General features: G+C 46.6%; 1 protein-coding gene across 1 annotated transcript in view; it reads left to right on the plus strand.

Moving 5' to 3' along the window:
• LOC146863552 (CD5 antigen-like) overlaps positions 1 to 18,574 on the plus strand; it is a 1,073,239-nt gene that overhangs the window by 65,925 nt on the left and 988,740 nt on the right. Inside the window, exon 2 of the mRNA XM_085643018.1 lies at positions 15,555 to 15,619. Coding sequence (XP_085499144.1) covers positions 15,565 to 15,619 — 55 coding nt within the window. The 5' untranslated portion in view covers positions 15,555 to 15,564. The remainder of the gene's footprint in view (positions 1 to 15,554; positions 15,620 to 18,574) is intronic.

The raw sequence follows: 18,574 nt of genomic DNA on the forward strand, positions 1-18,574 counted from the left end.
ACTTTAAAATAAAATGAGGCAGGATTTGAAACATTAAAATCCGAAAAATATGTGAATTTGTCCACCAATGTGGGGGAGCTGCCTAGCGTTGGTGTTGGACAATGTTCCCACTGGGTAAAATTTACAAATTTTCTAAACGTATTGGCTTTATGTAGGAAATGATTGCCATAATGTTGATAGCAAAACTGCTCCCCATAATTGGCAGTATCTGAATACAAATCCTCAGCATCAAATGCGGCATAATATTTCAAATCAGAAAACAGTGCCTCTATGGCCTGAACGTCCTAATCGTCAGAACGGATGTTTTGTTTAACCACATCACCCATAGAGACACGAAATACATTTGGTACATTGATAACCTCAGTTAGACCATGAATCAGAAATTTAACAGCATCCCACGCAATCCCATCTACCACAGGCCAGGCAGTAATATTCACAAAAGTCTGGTCCCTCTTCATGATGTGTGATGATGAGTGGGGGGCCAAAGTTCCATCAATTAGTCTAATTGTAGATCTTCCTTTAAGGTAGTGTCCATTCACAAGACGAAAAAATACCACTACAAATCCAATGGACATGAACAGAAAAATACATATGAGCATCAGCCAAATGTAAGTCCAAGGGGAATTAAAAAATGTCGTTTGAACCAAACAGCAAAAATGGAAACCTTTGATGGGGCATTGGAAGTCATTGAGTTAGTGTCAAAGGAGAAACGGGACTGGGTAACTGTGGTTGATTGTAAAACAGGCAATGTCACATCTGCAGGATAAGCATACTCAGTATCTTCAGGCGGACCACCAGCCGGTGGTAGTAACAAAGGATCAGTAACCGTATGCATCTCGATGGCAATATCAGACATGTTGGTAGATGCCGGAGCCAAAACAGAATTTCTCAGCATCGCAGGGCAAAAAACCGCTGGAGTCATACTAAGACGAATCCGCCACTAGTTTGACATTGTCAATGGAGATGTACCTGTTATCCTTGCGACCAGGAAGTGGAGGTAAAATGACTGTTCTTGTACCCTGCACACCAAGCACTGGAACCGGGGCTCGATAAGAGGGGCCAAACTCCTTCTTGTTCTCCACCTTCTCACGGACCAGGTCACCAACTCGAGGTAGCCAGCCAACTACCGGGATCTGAAGCGCAGCATCAGATGTGGAGGGTATATGTTCCTTCGCGAGACTGTCTCTGGCTTCTTGTAGAGTCTGCAATACAGCACAGTGATCATCTACGTGAAAGGTTGCTGTAGGCGCCGCCATGTCTAGACCGTCAAGGTCCGGGACAAACATTTTTATGCCAAAGAGCATCATGTATGGGGTTCGCCCACCCAGAGACCTTCTCAGGAGATTATTAAGTGCGCGTGGGACGTTATACAAATGGGTTAACCAGTTCCAGCTATTGCCTAAAACCCTAGCTGTCAAGGATTGCTTTAAGTCACGGTTCATTCGCTCCACCACACTATTACCCTCAGGTCAGTAGGGAGACAAAAATTTGACTTGGACCCCCAAATTTTTCATGGCTTCTTTGTACGCCTTAGATGCGAACGCAGGGCCCTGATCAGAATGAAAGGTACCACACGCAAAACTTCCCACAAAGACACGCAAATCCCTGATGACGGTACGGGCATCAGCACTCCTTTGTGGCCATACCCACAGAAAACGCGTGCACGAATCCATTGCAACTAAGATATACTTGTACGCAGTATCAGAGGAGAAAGGACGGCAGTGATCCAAATAAACACACCCAAGTGGTTTATTGGATATGTACAACTGAGTTTGTGGTGGACGTGCAGCAGTTGAAGGTTTAATCTGCTGGCAAATGTCACAATCAAGAACATAAGTGCGAGCCTGTTTATATAACCCGCGCCACCAGTAACATTGTTGTAACAGATTAACAGTAGCTGCAACGCCGGCGTGGGCAGAGGCCATACCCTCGTGAGCTGCTGTTATCAAGGATGGTCTGCAGTCCACGTTGGGAATCAATCTATCACCAACGTCGTTAATTCTCACTAATGGGACGTTATCAGGACTTAAGTGATAATGGTAACGAGAAGGGAAACCTCTTGGGTAATTACTTCCATTCTCTGTAGCAGCAATAGCTGCCAAGATGTCATCATCAATCTTACTTTTGGATCTTGTAACTGCTGCTACTAAATATGTTGCCACTGCTGTTTTTGCTGCTTCGTCAGCTAAGCTGTTACCGACAGCGTGGACACCAACGCGCTGGTGCCCCAGAGTGTGAATTACATTCACGAGAGGCAGACGTTCTTTAAGTTCTGCCACTCGAACCCAAAGCATTTTATTCTTAATTGTGCTACCGTTGGAATCATGATATTCATTTTGAGACCAAAAGAATAGATTGTCGTTGAAGGACTGAACACAATAAAACGAGTCACTGACTATAAGAGCGGTGACTCGAGGATCAGCAAACTCTAGTGCAAGCACCAGAGCACGAAGCTCCGACAGCTGTGTGGTACAATCACCCAATGACTGCATATGCACGACATCAGATTGGAATTCACCATTTACGAAAGTACCTGCAACAATTGCGCAAGCCGCTGAATAGGCATGCTTCGATCCAGTCGCCGGTTGCACTGAACCGTCAGTGTAAATGACACAATGGTAATCTTCGAGCGGGCGCAAAGAAAGAAGAGCGGGATGAACAAATTCATACTTTAAATATTCCTGAGTCTGTAATGAGGCATCAAAGATATAGGTGACATCGGGCGATGTCAAGGAAGTGGCCCATTGTATCCAACGTGGATGCAAAGCTTTAGAATTGGGTACACTTGCTTTCGTCACTGCCTCCAGGGCAGGATACGGTGTGACCACAAACATGCGTTTTCCTTGCGACAGCGCTCATTCTTTAAGAATCGCCATCTGTACTGCCGTCAAGACTTTCTCGACAGAGGAAAAGTGCAGTTCAGCCGAAGTGTACAGGTGTGATTTGTATGCAATGGGGACGGTATCGCCCTCATTGAATGTTAAGTACGTGAAACCCACAGGGCTGTTTTTGGAGCCCATGACTAATCTCTTAAACTGTTTTTGTTTGCCGCCAGAAGTAAACGCTGTCCACTGACTACTAATAGAGGACTGTTTATGGCTGTAAAAGCCATTGGATATTTCAAGTGTGGTTTTAAACCTTTAACGCACAAAACTATCAACGAGGGCTGAACTGTGGGTATTCTGTACTGCGCACGTCCGGCAATGAGAGTTTAGGTGCCGGTAATCCAAAACTAGGCGTACGACCCATCAGGCTTCGTCACAGTGAATAAAGGATTATTCATTGGTGACACACATGTTTCAATAACACCCTGATATTCCAATTGTTCAAGGATGTCCGCGACGTGGGGTCTAGCTTCACGATGCATGGGATATTGTGGCTGTGGCTGGGCATAGACCGTAATGGAATCTCATGCCTGGGGGACAATTTATCCCAACCTACTTGAGTACGATACAACGCCGGAGCTAGCACCTGAGCCCACTCATCGGCAAACTTTTTAGCATGTTCCTTTGGCACTGTGTGCGCAAAGGACGGGAGGATTGCCTCCTCCCCTCTAGGAGCATCTAAAATGAAAGCCGGGGGCCAGTCTATCTCCGCCAAAAGAATATTATAGGAAGAGGTCAGATTATCCCAAAAAATCCCTTGACTAGTACGTTGGATGTCACCTTCTATTAAGAGGACTATATTATATAGTCTGTCAGGGGGAGCCACTCTAGTGTCAGCAGTTTCTACAGTAATGAACATGTCAGTTGCTGTCGCCTCCAGATATGGACGCAGTGCTTGCCGCACTACTGTAACTTCTGCCGCGCTGTTGAGCAGTGTTAGTGCCCATGTCAGGTTCCGAAGCTGCGTCCGCACTATCTGTGGCATACCTCGCTGTTAGCGCAGCAACCTTCTTCTTTTGAAACGGGGGTCTTTGACGTGAAAACTCGTCTTGCTTGCCTTTACTGTCAGTCTGATGGGGTTGCTCACGTCCTTGTTGGGCACCCCGACCTTTCCCACGATCTCCGCCACCGGACTGTGAAGCCGATGTTTCCTGTGAAGAACGAGGAGAACGTTGTTCAGAAACCTGAAATCTATCAGGTGACTTAATACTAGAGCGATCGCGCAGGTCATATGTGCGTTCACTAGTCGACTGTACGGGTGAGGCAGGACGAGACCCCTGTTTCTGTTGCTGCTTTCCCTGTTTCTTTGTTCGCCAATTTTGTTTCGGAAAATGTGGGCGGTCGTCTTTACCAGACGAGCTCACCTTAGTTTGCTGTATCAAATCAGGAATTATTACAGTTGGTTTAACACCTCAGGCACTGCGGCCAATAGTTCTATAGGCTTCCACAATAATCTTAGGGAACTCCTTAGGCCTGTCGAGTTCGTCCACGCGGTCTAATTTATTAGCCACTTGGAATTGCATTGCATCTCCTTTGAGGTTACCCATTACCATGGAAGCAACCACATCGAACACCCCGACAAGCCTCATTCCCAATTCTACAGCTGCCTCCGCACCGTAATTGTCTTGAACACGTTTGATGACGGAGGGAAGCACAGACATAGACGGAGTGCCGAAGCACTTCGAGTATGTCGCTGCAAGGACTTTGCCCCAGTTGTCGCAATCGGTCATTTCTGGGACTAAGTCTTTCGGCAAACTAATGGTGAGTATCCTGTGTTTCTCCACAGGAGTAGTATGCGGAAAAACCACTTCCAATTGATCAAATATCTCAGCAAGCCAATAAGGTAATTCATCCTTATTTTGGGGGTGCTTGCCCATTACCGAATTAACCATAATAGGACTTATAACCACTGCGTAGTGATCAGCTGATTGTCCCACAACAGCAGGTGCCCTCACGTACTGCACTAAAGCCCTATGCACTGTAATAAGGGCTGTGTGAAGTACACGCAACTCAGCCACCGCCACCGTCAGATAGCGGGGATGAGGCGTAAATCCGACCAGCACCTGCTATGTGGCCCCTGCATTCGACAAAGGACCCATTCTAGCCGGTGTAACTGCATGGGGAAGGGCGCCATTAAACCAAATGCTATGCTGCCAGGCAGAAATAGGAATTTCTTGTGTCCTATGGCGTATAGTTTGCAGGTACCTGTGTGGGAGTATAGGAGTGAAACGTATTATCGTCTGCATGCACCGCCGGCAAAGTCACCGAAGAGTAAAACAACTCATAAGGATATGAGGCATCGGCGCTCACCACAAAAATAACAGCCATTCCATCGTCCGGGACCCCGTACTGCTATTGTGGTGTACGGCTATGTGGTGCAATCTCGACTGCCTTAAGGACACGGAAAAGTACAACAAATGATTTTAGAGGAGCACTAGTGTTCAGATATACTAAAAACCTTTTTAATGAACAAGCTTGTATGAACCTATTAGGCCACCAATAGGTAGGTTAAATCCGTCACTCCCGTTATCCGGAAACCAGAGTGAGGGTGTCGTGGACTAATATAAGCACTACTAAGGCGTTTCAAATCAAAAGACCCAAACTTTAGGTGCGCCATGTTGCAGGGATTCTGCTCATGCACAGATCTATGCGCAGGAAACCAGGACCTCAGTGAATTGTGGTGTACCAAAAACTCACCTCAGAACCCAGAACCCCTATCCGACCAGCATCAGTGTCCCATTCGTTATCCGTATTATCTCGGAGGTCCCAATGCATAGACAACCCAGAACAAGTGACTTAGAGTACTCTCAGGAATGGTGGGAATCAGAAATACCTGTTCGTTATTATTCTCATATCAGTCCACAACAAGAGTAATCAGAGACACTGTAAAGTTTAAAAACGTTTATTTTATAAACTACGTGTCCTAAGATGCAGTACTTAAGCAGACAAATGATTAAAATCAAAACCATCAGCATTGTTACAATACCATAGAAAATGAAAGGAGAAATCATAGTATAAATGACAGTGGAATACAGCCACCTTCCTTTCACTATTAAACTAGCATTATTAAACTAGGAAAAGGTCTCTAGGCTTGAATGGGGAACCCCATACCGTAAAGATCAGCTTAGTGGAATCACATCACAGGGTCAGGTGTGCTCTGCTCCTGGGAAAGCTCTTCTTCCGAATGTGTGTAAAGCATGCAGACTGCAATATTAAAAGCACTCGACTTTCAGTTATTTGCAGCTGTGTGCGTGTTATCGCTAAATAGTGGGCCGATCAACCTGAACTCAAAAACATGCTTTGTCTGGCGACCCAGACTGTTTCTTTACACAATGTTCAGACCAAGGTCGCAGCGCACGTCTAGGGATGTGAACAACAGACAGTTCTCATGTGAAGAAAAAGGCGAGCAAGCAGTTTTCAAATAATAACATGTATCTGCAGTGTTGTGTGCAAAAGCAGCAAAAGTAGCAAGATGGCTTTCTAACATCTAACGCGCTTATGCCAACATAGCAATGTATGTATCTAAATCGCAGCCCTCACTACAGTATGGTGGTGGTGGTATTGGTGGTGGTCGAATTGGTATTGGTGGTGGTGAAAGTGGTATTGGTGGTGGTGGTGGTATTGGTGTTGATGGTATTGGTGGTGGTGGTATTGGTATTGGTGGTGATGGTATTGGTGGTATGTGTGGTGGTATTGGCGGTGGTGGTGTTGGTGGTGATTATAGTGGTGGTATTGGTGGTGGTGGTGTTATTGGTGGTGGTGGTGGTGGTATTGGTGGATGAGGTACTGGTGGTGGTGGTATTGGTAGTGGTGGTGGTATTGGTGGATGAGGTACTGGCGGTATTGGTGCTGGTGGTGGAATTGGTGTTGGTATTTGTGGTGGTGGTATTTGTGATGGTATCAGTGGTATTGGTGGTGGTGGTAATGGTGGTGGTATTGGTGGTGGTGGGATTATTGGTATTGGTGATGGTGGTATTGGTGGTTGTGGTATTGGTGGTGGTGGTAGTATTGGTAGTGGTATTGGTGGTGGTAGTATTGGTGGAGGTGGTATTGGTGGTGGTGGTATTGGCGGTGGATGTATTGGTATTGGTGGTGGTATTTATGGTGGGGGTTTTGCTAATGGTGGTGGTATCGGTATTGGTGATATCAGTGGTATTGGTGGTGGTGGTGATATTGCTGGTGGTATTGGTGGTGGTGGTATTGGTGTTGTTGGTGTTATTGGTGGTGGTATTAGTGGTGGTATTGGTGGTGGTGGTATTTGTGGTGGTATTGGTGGTGGTGGTGGTATTGGTGGTGGTGGTATTGGTGATGGTATTGGTGGTATTGGTGGTGGTGGTATTGGTGGGGGTGGTAGTGATGTTATTGGTGGTGGTGGTATTAATGGTATTGGTGGTGGTGGTATTGGTGATGGGGACACTGGTGGTGGTGGGATTGGTGGTGGTGGTATTGGTGGCATTGGTGGTCTTTGTGGTAGCAGTATTGGTGGTGGTGGTATTGGTATTGGTGGTGGGATTGGTGGTGGTGGTGGTGGTATTGGTGGAGGTGGTATTGGTGGTGGTGTTATTGGTGGTGGTGGTGGTATTGGTGGTGTTGGTAGTATTGGTAGTGATATTGTTGGTGGTGGTATTGGTGGTGGTGGTATTGGTATTGGTGGTTTTATTGGTGGTGGTGGTGTTATTGGTGGTGGAATTAGTGGTGGTGGTGTTGGTGGTATTGGTGGTGTTATTCATGGTGGTATTGGTGGTGGTGGTATTTGTGGTGGTATTGGTGGTGGTGTTGGTATTGGTGGTGGTGATATTGGTGATGGTATTGGTGGTATTGGTATTGATGTTATTGGTGGTGGTGGTATTAATGGTATTGAAGGTGGTGGTGGTATTGGTGGTATTAATGGTATTGGTGGTTGTTGTATTCATGGTGGTGGTGGTACTGGTGGTGGTGGTATTGGTGGTGGCTGTGTTGGTAGTATTGGTAATGGTGGTGGTATCAGTATTGGTGGTATTGGTGATGGTATTGGTGCTGGTGATATTGGTGGTCTTTGTGGTGGTAGTATTGGTTGTGGTGGTATTGGTAGTGTTGGTGGTATTGGTATTGGTGGTGGTGGTATTGGTATTGGTGGTGGTGGTATTGGTGGAGGTGGTATTGGCGGTGGTATTTGTGCTGGTATTGGTGGTGGTGGTATTTTGGGTGACATTGGTGGTGGTGGTGGTATTGGTGGTGGTGGTATTGGTGATGGTATCAGTGGTATTGGTCGTGGTAGTATTGGTGGTATTGGTGGTGGTGGTATTGATGTTACTGGTGGTGGTGGTATTTATGGTATTGGTGGTGGTGGTATTGGTGTTGGTGGTGGTAGTGGTGATGGTGGTAATGGTGGTGGTGGTAGTAGTGGTAGTGGAGGTGATATTGGTGGTGGTATTGGTGGTGGAGGTATTTTTATTGGTGGTGGTGGTATTGGTTGTGGTGGTATTGGTAATGGTGGTGGCATCGGTGGTATTGGTGGTATTGGTGGTGGTAATATTGGTGGTGGTATTGGTGGTGGTGGTAATGGTTATAGTGGTGGTGGTGATGATATTGGTGGTGGTGATGTTGGTGGTGGCATTGGTGGTGGCGATATTGTGGTGGTATTGGTGGTGGTGGTATTGGTGATGGTAATGGTGGTGGTGGTGGTGGTATTGGTGGGGGTGGTATTGGTATTGGTGATGGTGAAAGTGGTATTGGTGGTGGTGGAATTGGTATTGATGGTATCGGTGGTGGTGGTATTGGTATTGTTGGTGATGGTATTGGTGGTGTGTGGTGGTATTGGCGGTGGTGGTGTTGGTGGTGATTATAGTGGTGGTATTGGTGGTGGTGGTGGTATTGGTGGTGGTGGTGGTATTGGTGGATGAGGTACTGGTGGTGGTGGTATTGGTAGTGGTGGTGGTATTGGTGGATGAGGTACTGGTGGTATTGGAGCCGGTGGTGGAATTGGTGTTGGTATTTGTGGTGGTGGTATTTGTGATGGTATCAGTGGTATTGGTGGTGGTGGTAATGGTGGTGGTATTGGTGGTGGTGGTATTATTGGTATTGGGGATGGTGGTATTGGTGGTTGTGGTATTGGTGGTGGTGGTAGTATTGGTAGTAGTATTGGTGGTGGTATTATTGGTGGAGGTGGTATTGGTGGTGGTGGTATTGGTGGTGGATGTATTGGTATTGGTGGCGGTGGTTTTGGTAATGGTGGTGGTATCGGTATTGGTGATATCGGTGGTATTGTTGGTGGTATTGGTGGTGGTGGTATTGGTGGTGGTGGTATTGGTGGTGGTGGTGTTATTGGTGGTGGTATTAGTGGTGGTATTGGTGGTGGTGGTATTGGTGGTGGTATTGGTGGTGGTATTGGTGGTGGTGGTATTGGTGATGGTATTGGTGGCATTGGTGGTGGTGGTATTGGTGGGGGTGGTAGTGATGTTATTGGTGGTGGTGGTATTAATGGTATTGGTGGTGGTGGTATTGGTGATGGGGACACTGGTGGTGGTGGTATTGGTGGTGGTGGTTTTGGTGGCATTGGTGGTCTTTGTGGTGGTGGTATTGGTATTGATGGTGGTAGTGGTGGTATTGGTGGTGGTGGTATTGGTGGTGGTGTTATTGGTGGTGGTGGTGGTATTGGTGGTGTTGGTAGTATTGGTAGTGATATTGTTGGTGGTGGTATTGATGCAGGTGGTATTGGTGGTGGAGGTATTGTTGTGGGTGGTGGTGGTATTAAAGGTGGTGGCGATACTGGTGGTAGTGGTGTTGGTGGTATTGGTAATGGTGGTGTTATCGGTATTGGTGGTGTGGGTACTGGTGGTGGTGGTATTAGTAGTGGTGGTAATTGTGGCATTGGTGGTCTTTGTGGTGGCAGTATTCGTGGTGGCGGTATTGGTGGTGGTGGTGGTATTGGTGGTTGTGGTGATGATGGTGGTGGTGGTATTGGTGGAGGTGATATTGATGTTATTGGTGGTGGTGGTATTAATGGTATTGGTGCTGGTCGTATTGGTGGTGGTGGTTGTATTGGTGGTGGTGGTATTGGTGGTGGTTGTGTTGGTGGTATTTGTAATGGTGGTGGTATAGGTATTGGTGATGGTGATGTTATTGGTGCTGGTGATATTGGTTGTCTTTGTGGTGGTAGTATTGGTGGTGGTGGTATTGGTGGTTGTTTTGCTATTGGTGGTGGTGGTGGTGGTATTGGTATTGGCGGTGGTGGTGGTGATATTGGTATTGGTGGTGGTGGTATTGGGGTGGTTTTTGTGGTGGTATTGGTGGTGGTGGTATTTGTGGTGGTATTGGTGGTGGTGGTATTGGTGATGGTATCAGTGGTATTGGTGGTGGTGGTATTGGTGGTATTGGTGGTATTGGTGGTGGTGGTATTGATGTTATTGGTGGTGGTGGTGTTGGTGGTGGTGGTGGTAATGGTGGTGGTGGTATTGGTGGTATTGGTGGTGGTATTGGTGGTATTGTGGTGGTGGTGATAGTAATGTTTGTATTGGTGGTGGTGATGATATTGGTGGTGGTGATATTGGTGGTGGCATTGATGGTGGCAGTATTGTGGTGGTATTGGTGGTGGTTGTATTGGTGATGGTATTGGTGGTGGTGGTGGTGGTATTGGTGGTGGTGGTGGTATTGGTGGTGGTGGAAGTGGTATTTTTGGTGGTGGTATTGGTATTGATGGTATTGGTGGTGGTGGTATTGGTATTGGTGGTGATGGTATTGGTGGTATGTGTTGTGGTATTGGCAGTGGTGGTGGTGGTATTGGTGGTTGTGGAATTAGTGGTGGTGTTATTGGTGGATGGGGTACTGGTGGTATTGGTGGTGGTGGTGGTGGTATTGGTGTTGGTATTAGTGGTATTGGTGGTGGTGGTATTGGTGGTGGTATTGGTGGTGGTGGTATTATTGGTAATGGGGATGGTGGTATTGGTGGTTGTGGTATTGGTGGTGGTGGTATTAATGGTAGTGGTATTGGTGGTGGCAGTATTGGTTGAGGTGGTATTGGTGGTGGTGGAATTGGTGGTGGATGTATTGTTATTGGTGGTTATGGTATTTGTGGTGGTGGTTTTGGTAATGGTGGTGTTATCGGTATTGGTGGTATCGGTGGTATTGGTGTTGGTGGTGGTATTGGTGGTGATGGTATTGGTGGTGGAATTGGTGTTGTTGGTGTTATTGGTGGTGGTATTAGTGGTGGTATTGGTGGTGATGGTATTTGTGGTGGTATTGTTGGTGGTGGTGGTATTGGTGGTGGTGGTGGTATTGGTGGTGGTGGTATTGGTGATGGTATTGGTGATATTGGTGGTGGTGGTGGTATTGGTGGTAGTGGTATTGATGTTATTGGTGGTGGTATTAATGGAATTGGTGGTGGTGGTATTGGTGGTGGGGCACTGGTGGTGGTGGTATTGGTGGTGGTGGTATTGGTGGCATTGGTTGCCTTTGTGATGGCAGTATTGGTGCTGGTGGTATTGGTATTGGTGGTGATGGTGGTATTGGTGTGGTTGTGGTGGTGGTGGTATTGGTGGTGGTGGTGGTGGTATTGGTGGTGGTGGTGGTATTGGTGGTGGTGGTAGTATTGGTAGTGATATTGTTGGTGGTGGTATTGGTGGTGGTGGTATTGGTGGTGGTGGTATTGGTGGTGGAGGTATTATTGTGGGTGGTGGTGGTGGTATTAATGGTGGTGGTGATACTGGTGGTAGTGGTGTTGGTGGTATTGGTAATGGTGGTGGTATTGGTATTGGTGGTGTGGTTACTGGTGGTGGTGGTGGTATTTGTGGCATTGGTGGTTTTTGTGGTGGCAGCATTGGTGGTGGTGGTATTGGTGGTGGTGATGGTATTGGTGGTTGTGGTGGTGGTATTGGTGGTGGTGGTATTGGTGGTGGTGTTGGTGGTGGTGGTATTGGTGTTGTTGGTGGTATTGGTGGTGGTATTAGTGGTGGTATTGGTGGTGGTGGTTTTTGTGGTGGTATTGGTGATGGTGGTATTGGTGATGGAATTGGTGGTATTGGTGGTGGTGGTATTGGTGGTATTGGTGGTGGTGGTATTAATGTTATTGGTGGTGGCAGTATTAATGGTATTGGTGATGGTGATATTGGTGGTGGTTGTGGTATTGGTGGTGGTGGTATTGGTGGTGGTGGTGGTGTTGGTGGTATTATAATGGTGGTGGTATCAGTATTGGTGATGGTGATGTATTGGTGGTGGTGATATTGGTGGTCTTTGTGGTGGTAGTATTGGTGGTGGTGGTATTGGTATTGTTGGTGGTATTGGTATTGGTGGTGGTGGTACTGGTATTGGTGGTGGAGATGGTAGTGGTATTGGTGGTGGTGGTATTGGTGGTGGTGGTATTGGTGTTGTTGGTGATATTGGTGGTGGTATTAGTGGTGGTATTGGTGGTGGTGGTATTTGTGGTGGTATTGGTGGTGGTGGTGGTATTGGTGTTGGTGGTATTGGTGATGGTATTGGTAGTATTGGTCGTGGTAATATTGGTGATATTGGTGGTGGTGGTGGTATTGATGTTATTGGTGGTGGTGGTATTGGTAGTGGTGGTGGTATTGGTGGTGGTGGTATTGGTGGTGGTAGTAGTGGTAGTGGTATTGTTATTGGTGGTGCTGGTATTGGTAGTGGAGGTATTGTTATCGGTGGTGGTGGTATTGGTAATGGTGGTGGTATCGGTGGTATTGGTGGTGGTATTGGTGGTGGTATTGGTGGTGTTGGTGGTGTTGATGGTGGTATTGGTGGTGGTTGTATTGGTGGTGGTATTGGTATTGGTGATGGTGGTATTGCTGGTGGTGGGGAAATGGTGGTAGTGGTATTGGTGGTGGTGGTATTGTTGGTATTGGTGGTGGTGATGATATTGGTGGTGGTGATATTGGTGGCGTCCTTGGTGGTGGTGGTATTAGTGTTTGTGGTATTGGTGTTGGTATTGGTGTTGGTGGTGGTGGTATTGGTGGTGGTGGTATTGGTGGTGGTGGTATTGTTATGGTGGTGGTGGTATTGCTATTGGTGGTGGTGGAAGTGGTATGGGTGGTGGTGATATTGGTATTGGTGGTATTGGTGGTGGTGGTATTGGTATTCGTGGTATTGGTGGTGGTGGTGATTTTGGTGGTTGTATTGGTGGTGGTGGTGGTATTGGTGGATGGGGTACTGGTGGTGGTGTTATTGATGGCGGTGGTGGTATTGGTGTTGGTATTAGTGGTGGTGGTATTCGTGATGGTATCAGTGGTATCGGTGGTGGTGGCATTGGTGGTATTGGTGGTGGTGGTATTGGTGGTTGTGGCATTGGTGGTGGTGGTAGTATTGGTAGTGGTATTGGTATGTGGTAGTATTGGTGACAGTGGTATTGGTGGTGGTGGTATTGGTGGTGGATGTATTGTTATTGGTGGTGGTGGTATTTGTGGTGTTGGTTTTGGTAATGGTGTTGGTATCGGTATTGGTGGTATCGGTGGTATTGGTGGTGGTGATGGTATTAGTGGTGGTGATATTGGTGGCTTTGGTGGTGTTTGTGGTGGTAGTATTGGTGGTGATTGTATTGGTATTGGTGGTTGTGGTGTTTGTATTGATGGTGGTGGTGGTATTAGTAATGGTGGTGGTGGTATTGGTGGTATTAGTGATGGTGGTATTGGTGGTGGTGGTATTGGAGTTGGTGGTGGTATTGGTGGTGATGGTATTGGTGGTGGAATTGGTGATGGTATCGCTTGTGGTGGTATTGGTGGTGGTGGTATTGGTGATGGTATCAGTGGTATGGGTGGTGGTGGTATTGGTGGTGGTGGTGGTATTGGTGTTATTGGTGGTGATGGTATTAATGATATTGGTGGTGGTGGTGGTGGTATTGGTGGTGGTGGTGGTAATGGTAGTGGTAGTGTTATTGGTATTGGTGGTGTTGATATTGGTGGTGGAGATATTGTTATTGGTATTGGTGGTGGAGGTATAGGTGGTATTGGTAATGGTGGTGGTATCGGTATTGGTGGTGGTGATGGTATTGGTGGTGGTGATATTGGTGGTGGTATTGGTGGTGGTATTGATGGTGGTGGTGATTTTTGGTGGTCGTGGTACTGGTGGTGGTGGGTGTATTGGGGTGGTGGTGGTGGTATTGGTGGTGGTGGTATTGGTATTGGTGGTGGTGGTATTGGTAGTGGTGGAATTTGTATTGGTGGTGGTGCTATTGGTGGAATTTGTATTGGTGGTGGTGCTATTGGTGGTATTGGTGGTGGTGGTGGTGGTATTGATGGTATTGGTGGTAGTGATATTGGTGGTGGTGGTGGTATTGGTGGTGGTAGTATTGGTGATGGTGGTATTGGTGGTGGTAATGGTGGTAGTGGTGGTAGTGGTGGTATTGGTGGTGGTGGCATTGGTGGCATTGGTGATGATGATGGTGGTATTGGTGTTGGTGGTGGTATTAGTGGTGGTTTTGGTGGTTGTGGTGCAATTGGTGGTGGTATTAGTGGTGATGGTGGTGGCATTGGTGTTGTTGGTGGTATTGGTGGTGGTTTTGGTTGTTGTGGTAGAATTGGTGGTGGTGGTGGTATTTGTCTGACAGGACTAGGGTACCCCAGTTGGATCATCAACCATCACGCTGGTTCTGGATTGGTATTGGTGGTGGGGGTATTGGTAGTGGTGGAATTTGTATTGGTGGTGGTGCTATTGGTGGTATTGGTGGTGGTGGTATTGGTGGTAGTGATATTGGTGGTGGTGGTGGTATTGGTGGTGGTAGTATTGGTGATGGTGGTATCGGTGGTGGTAATGGTGGTAGTGGTGGTATTGGTGGTGGTGGCATTGGTGGCATTGGTGATGATGATGGTGGTATTGGTGTTGGTGGTGGTATTGGTGGTGGTTTTGGTGGTTGTGGTGCAGTTGGTGGTGGTATTAGTGGTGATGGTGGTGGCATTGGTGTTGTTGGTGGTATTGGTGGTGGTTTTGGTTGTTGTGGTAGAATTGGTGGTGGTGGTATTTGTCTGACAGGACTAGGGTACCCCAGTGTGTATCATTCACCATCACGCTGGTTCTGGATTGAGGGGATACAGACCCTGACATGGCCGGGGTACCCCAGTGAGTCTCATTCAACATCACGCTGGTTCTAGATTGAGAGGAGAGAGTCCCTGAAAGGGCCAAGGTACCCTAGTGAGTCTCATTCACCATCATTCTGGTTCTATATTCAGGGGCTAGAGGCCCTGACATGGTTCAGGATACCTCATTGGGTCTCATTCACCATCACGCTGGTTCTAGATTGAGGAGGCAGAGGCCCTGACATGGCCGCGGTACCCCAGTGAGTCTCAATCACCATCACACCAGTTCTAGATTAAGTAGATAGAGACCCTGACATGGCCGGGGTACCCCAGTGAGTCTCAATCACCATCACGCTCGTTCTAGATTGAGGAGGTAGAGGCCCTGACATGGCTGGTGTGCCCCAGTGGGTCTCATTCAACATCTACTGGTCCTAGATTGTCTCCTGCTCTGTATAATCTGCACTGAAGAGATTCAGGTACAGGATGGGATCCAGGACAAGGTAAGAGACCCAGTGGATAGCAGGAACAGAAAGAGCAGTCGTTCATTAATCCACAGAGAATCAACCAGGGTAATACTAGTGTAACTAGTAAAGATACACTCAAGTGTTCTGAGTAAGTCAAAGGAACCTTTGAAACCATCTGACACTGATGTTAGATTGTTTTTTCCTGTTTTCAGAATCTTGAAAATGTTGCTGAAGGTCGTGTTCTACCTTCAAGTGCTCTGCACTTGTTTTGCTAAAGGTGAGTGTTTTTTTCCTACGACTGTATTTTAATATTAATGTATATGACATGTTATATTTCTGAGAAAGTGAGAGAGAGAGAAGAGACAAAGAAAGAGTGTGAGAGAGGAGACAGAGTGAGAGAGTGAAAGAGACAAAGAGAGAGAGAAAGGGAGTGAGTGAGAAAGAAAGTGAGAGAGAGCGAGAGAGAGGCAGGTAGAGAGATAGAGAGAAGCAGAGAGAGGGAGAGAGGAAGAGAGAGAGAGGAGACAAAGAGAGAGAGAGAAAAAGAGTGAGAGATAAAGGGAGACAGAGAAAGAGAGAGAGAGAGAGTAGACAGAGCCAGAGAGAAAGAGACAGAGAGAGAAAAGGAGTGAGGGAGAAAGAGATTGGGAGAGGGGAGAGAGAAAGAGAGAGGAGACAGAGAGAGAGAGAAAGAGAGAGAAATACTTAGAGCAAAAGAGAGAGAGAGGGAGAGAGAAAGAGAGAGAGAGGTGAGACAGAGAGAGTGAGAGTGAGAAAGTGTGTGAGAGAGAGAGGTAGAAAGTGAGAGAGAGAGAGAGAGGGGACAGAGAGAGTGAGAAAGAGAATGTGTGGGAAAGAGAGGGAGAAAGTGAGAGAGAGAGAACTTGTGCATTCCTGCTAAAGGAAGGAGTACTTCTGCACAGAGAATCACTTTCTTCATAGCTGTGGGAATTATGAAACTAGAATAGAAATCTGAGGACCACCAATACTGCCAAGTGTTTCCCAGAGATCAGGAGGCTGAGCAGATTCAGTGGGACCTGCACAGTTAAGCATCTGAGAACAAAGATGTCTGGAGTGAGGGAGGGTCTGTGAGGTGAAGTCCCAGAGAAGCCAAGAACCATTTACAGGCCCATCACTGTCTGAGGTGTGCCACCGTCAGCACACACACCTACACTGCCTCTTTGTTACACACATTCTGCCAAAGTCTTCTTGTTGGTATAAACAACACGCTAACACCTTCTGAGAGTACCTCTCTGCTGAGGCTCTCTGCAGACAGAGGTTTACAAGGCAAGCTTCAATGAAAAGCCTGATCCATGCAAGAATCTTGAACCAACAAGCACTGGTGCCGCTTGTTAAAGGCCTTAGTGATGGTGTCAGACGGGGCATTATTGTTGTGATTAGAAACCCCAGGAACTAGTCTTTATATCACATGAACCTCACAATGTAATCTACAGAAGAAAGACTGTTGGTTTAGATGGTATCACAGCTGTCACGTGATGAACATGATTTTGAGGGTGCCCAGGATGTTGTTTGGGTGCATTTCCCTAAAATGTAACTTTGATAATATGTATTTGTAAAGCTCACTCCAAAAAGCCCCCTCAGTCAATTAGAGGCTTGAATATTTCGACTTCAGCCCAACTGTCAATAAATCTATTCATTTTTAACCTTAAATGCTCCAAAATTATTGAACTGATTTACACCAAATCACAAAATGCACGCTTTCTGGCTAACTATCGAGTTTTACGCAAAATATGGCTTACGTGTGATAAGCCGCTTTAGCACTGTCTAAAATTCCCTGTGGAAATTGCATGGGGAATTTGCATTTTGGCACCACCCTCTTACTCGATCCATGCTTGATGGATCACCATGAAACCTTCGGAGGAAGTAGCTGAGGGCGTTGATCTTTTTTGGGAAAGTTTCATGAAGATTTTGTCAAATGGCGTCAAAGTTATTTGTAAAGTCTGATGTAACTATAAGTATACAGTGGTGAGTGACACTGTGTAATGTATTGTTATCCCGGGCAGGAGTAAAAGAATTTGGATGGTGGCTCTTGCAAGGTGCTGAGATCTGGTGGATATGCAGGGGCCGTGAAGAGAGTATCCAGTAGCGGGCGAAAATTGTTCTTGTACAAGCGTTTAACTTTGCTTTGGGATAATGACCCCCAAACAGGGAACCAAGGGCCTTATTTATGAGGTTTTGCCCTAGGGTAGCACAGCAGGCATTCCAGCTGCGATTCTCTACGGCAAAAGAAAAGAGCAGGAATGTACCGTTTCTGTAAGATACAGCGCATTCTTGTCCTTTTCCCACGGTGCAAAGGTGCCTGTGTTGCGGGGATGATCATCTTTGTACAGGAAGGGAAACCTTTCTGTACAAAAATAACCACAAGAGGCGTTTTCCTCTCTCTATGTGTGCTGCAGAATGCAGCACACATAGAAAAAGGAAAAACAAGGAGAAATAAAGATATTTCTCCTCGTTGTGCCTCCCTTACGCCTCCCCTGGGGAGGCGTAAGCTTTTGCCGCTGCCTCAGACTTACGATTTCTCGTAAATCTGGGGCAGTGTCAAAAGGCCGTGGATGTTGCTGGGAATGCCCCCAGCAGCACCCATTGCACGCCCCCTTAACGCAGAACACTGCGTTAAAGGGACTGATATTTATCAGGCACCATTACGCCCAATAAAGTGGCTTAGTGCTGCCTGATAAATATCACACAGGCTTCTGCCTCACGGAACGTCACGAAAAGTGACGTTCCGGAGGCGCAAGGAATCTCATTAATGATGACCCAAATCTTTAAAAGTGGGGTTGAGTATGTGAGAAGTTGGCCTGATATATGCTGTCAACAAATTATAGTGGGCACCTTGTATCAGTCCAATCAACCCCTTATGGTGAATGGTTAAAGACAACCTTTATTGAAAGCTATCCTAGTGATAGCTATGGAGAGCAGCCTTCACGCTAAGTCTTGAAGGAATGTAAAGCAGCTTGTTTTACCAGTCTACAATCTCTTGAATGACCAAATGAAAGGACAACCACACCAGGTATATATTTAAAATATACATATTTAAGATTAAACATACCCCTCTAGTCTCTTTATGAGACTGGAGTTTGAAGTACTTAATTTACAAGTTAGCAATCAACAGCAATAGCATAAATACACGTTTGGGCCCAAGGGGCGTACCAAACCATAAACCAATAAAGTGGTATAAGAACCACGACTGAACTAGACACAAGGCCTAGAG

This window comes from Triturus cristatus, chromosome 2_2, assembly GCF_964204655.1.
Source record: "Triturus cristatus chromosome 2_2, aTriCri1.1, whole genome shotgun sequence".
NCBI classification, from domain to species: Eukaryota; Metazoa; Chordata; class Amphibia; order Caudata; family Salamandridae; genus Triturus; species Triturus cristatus.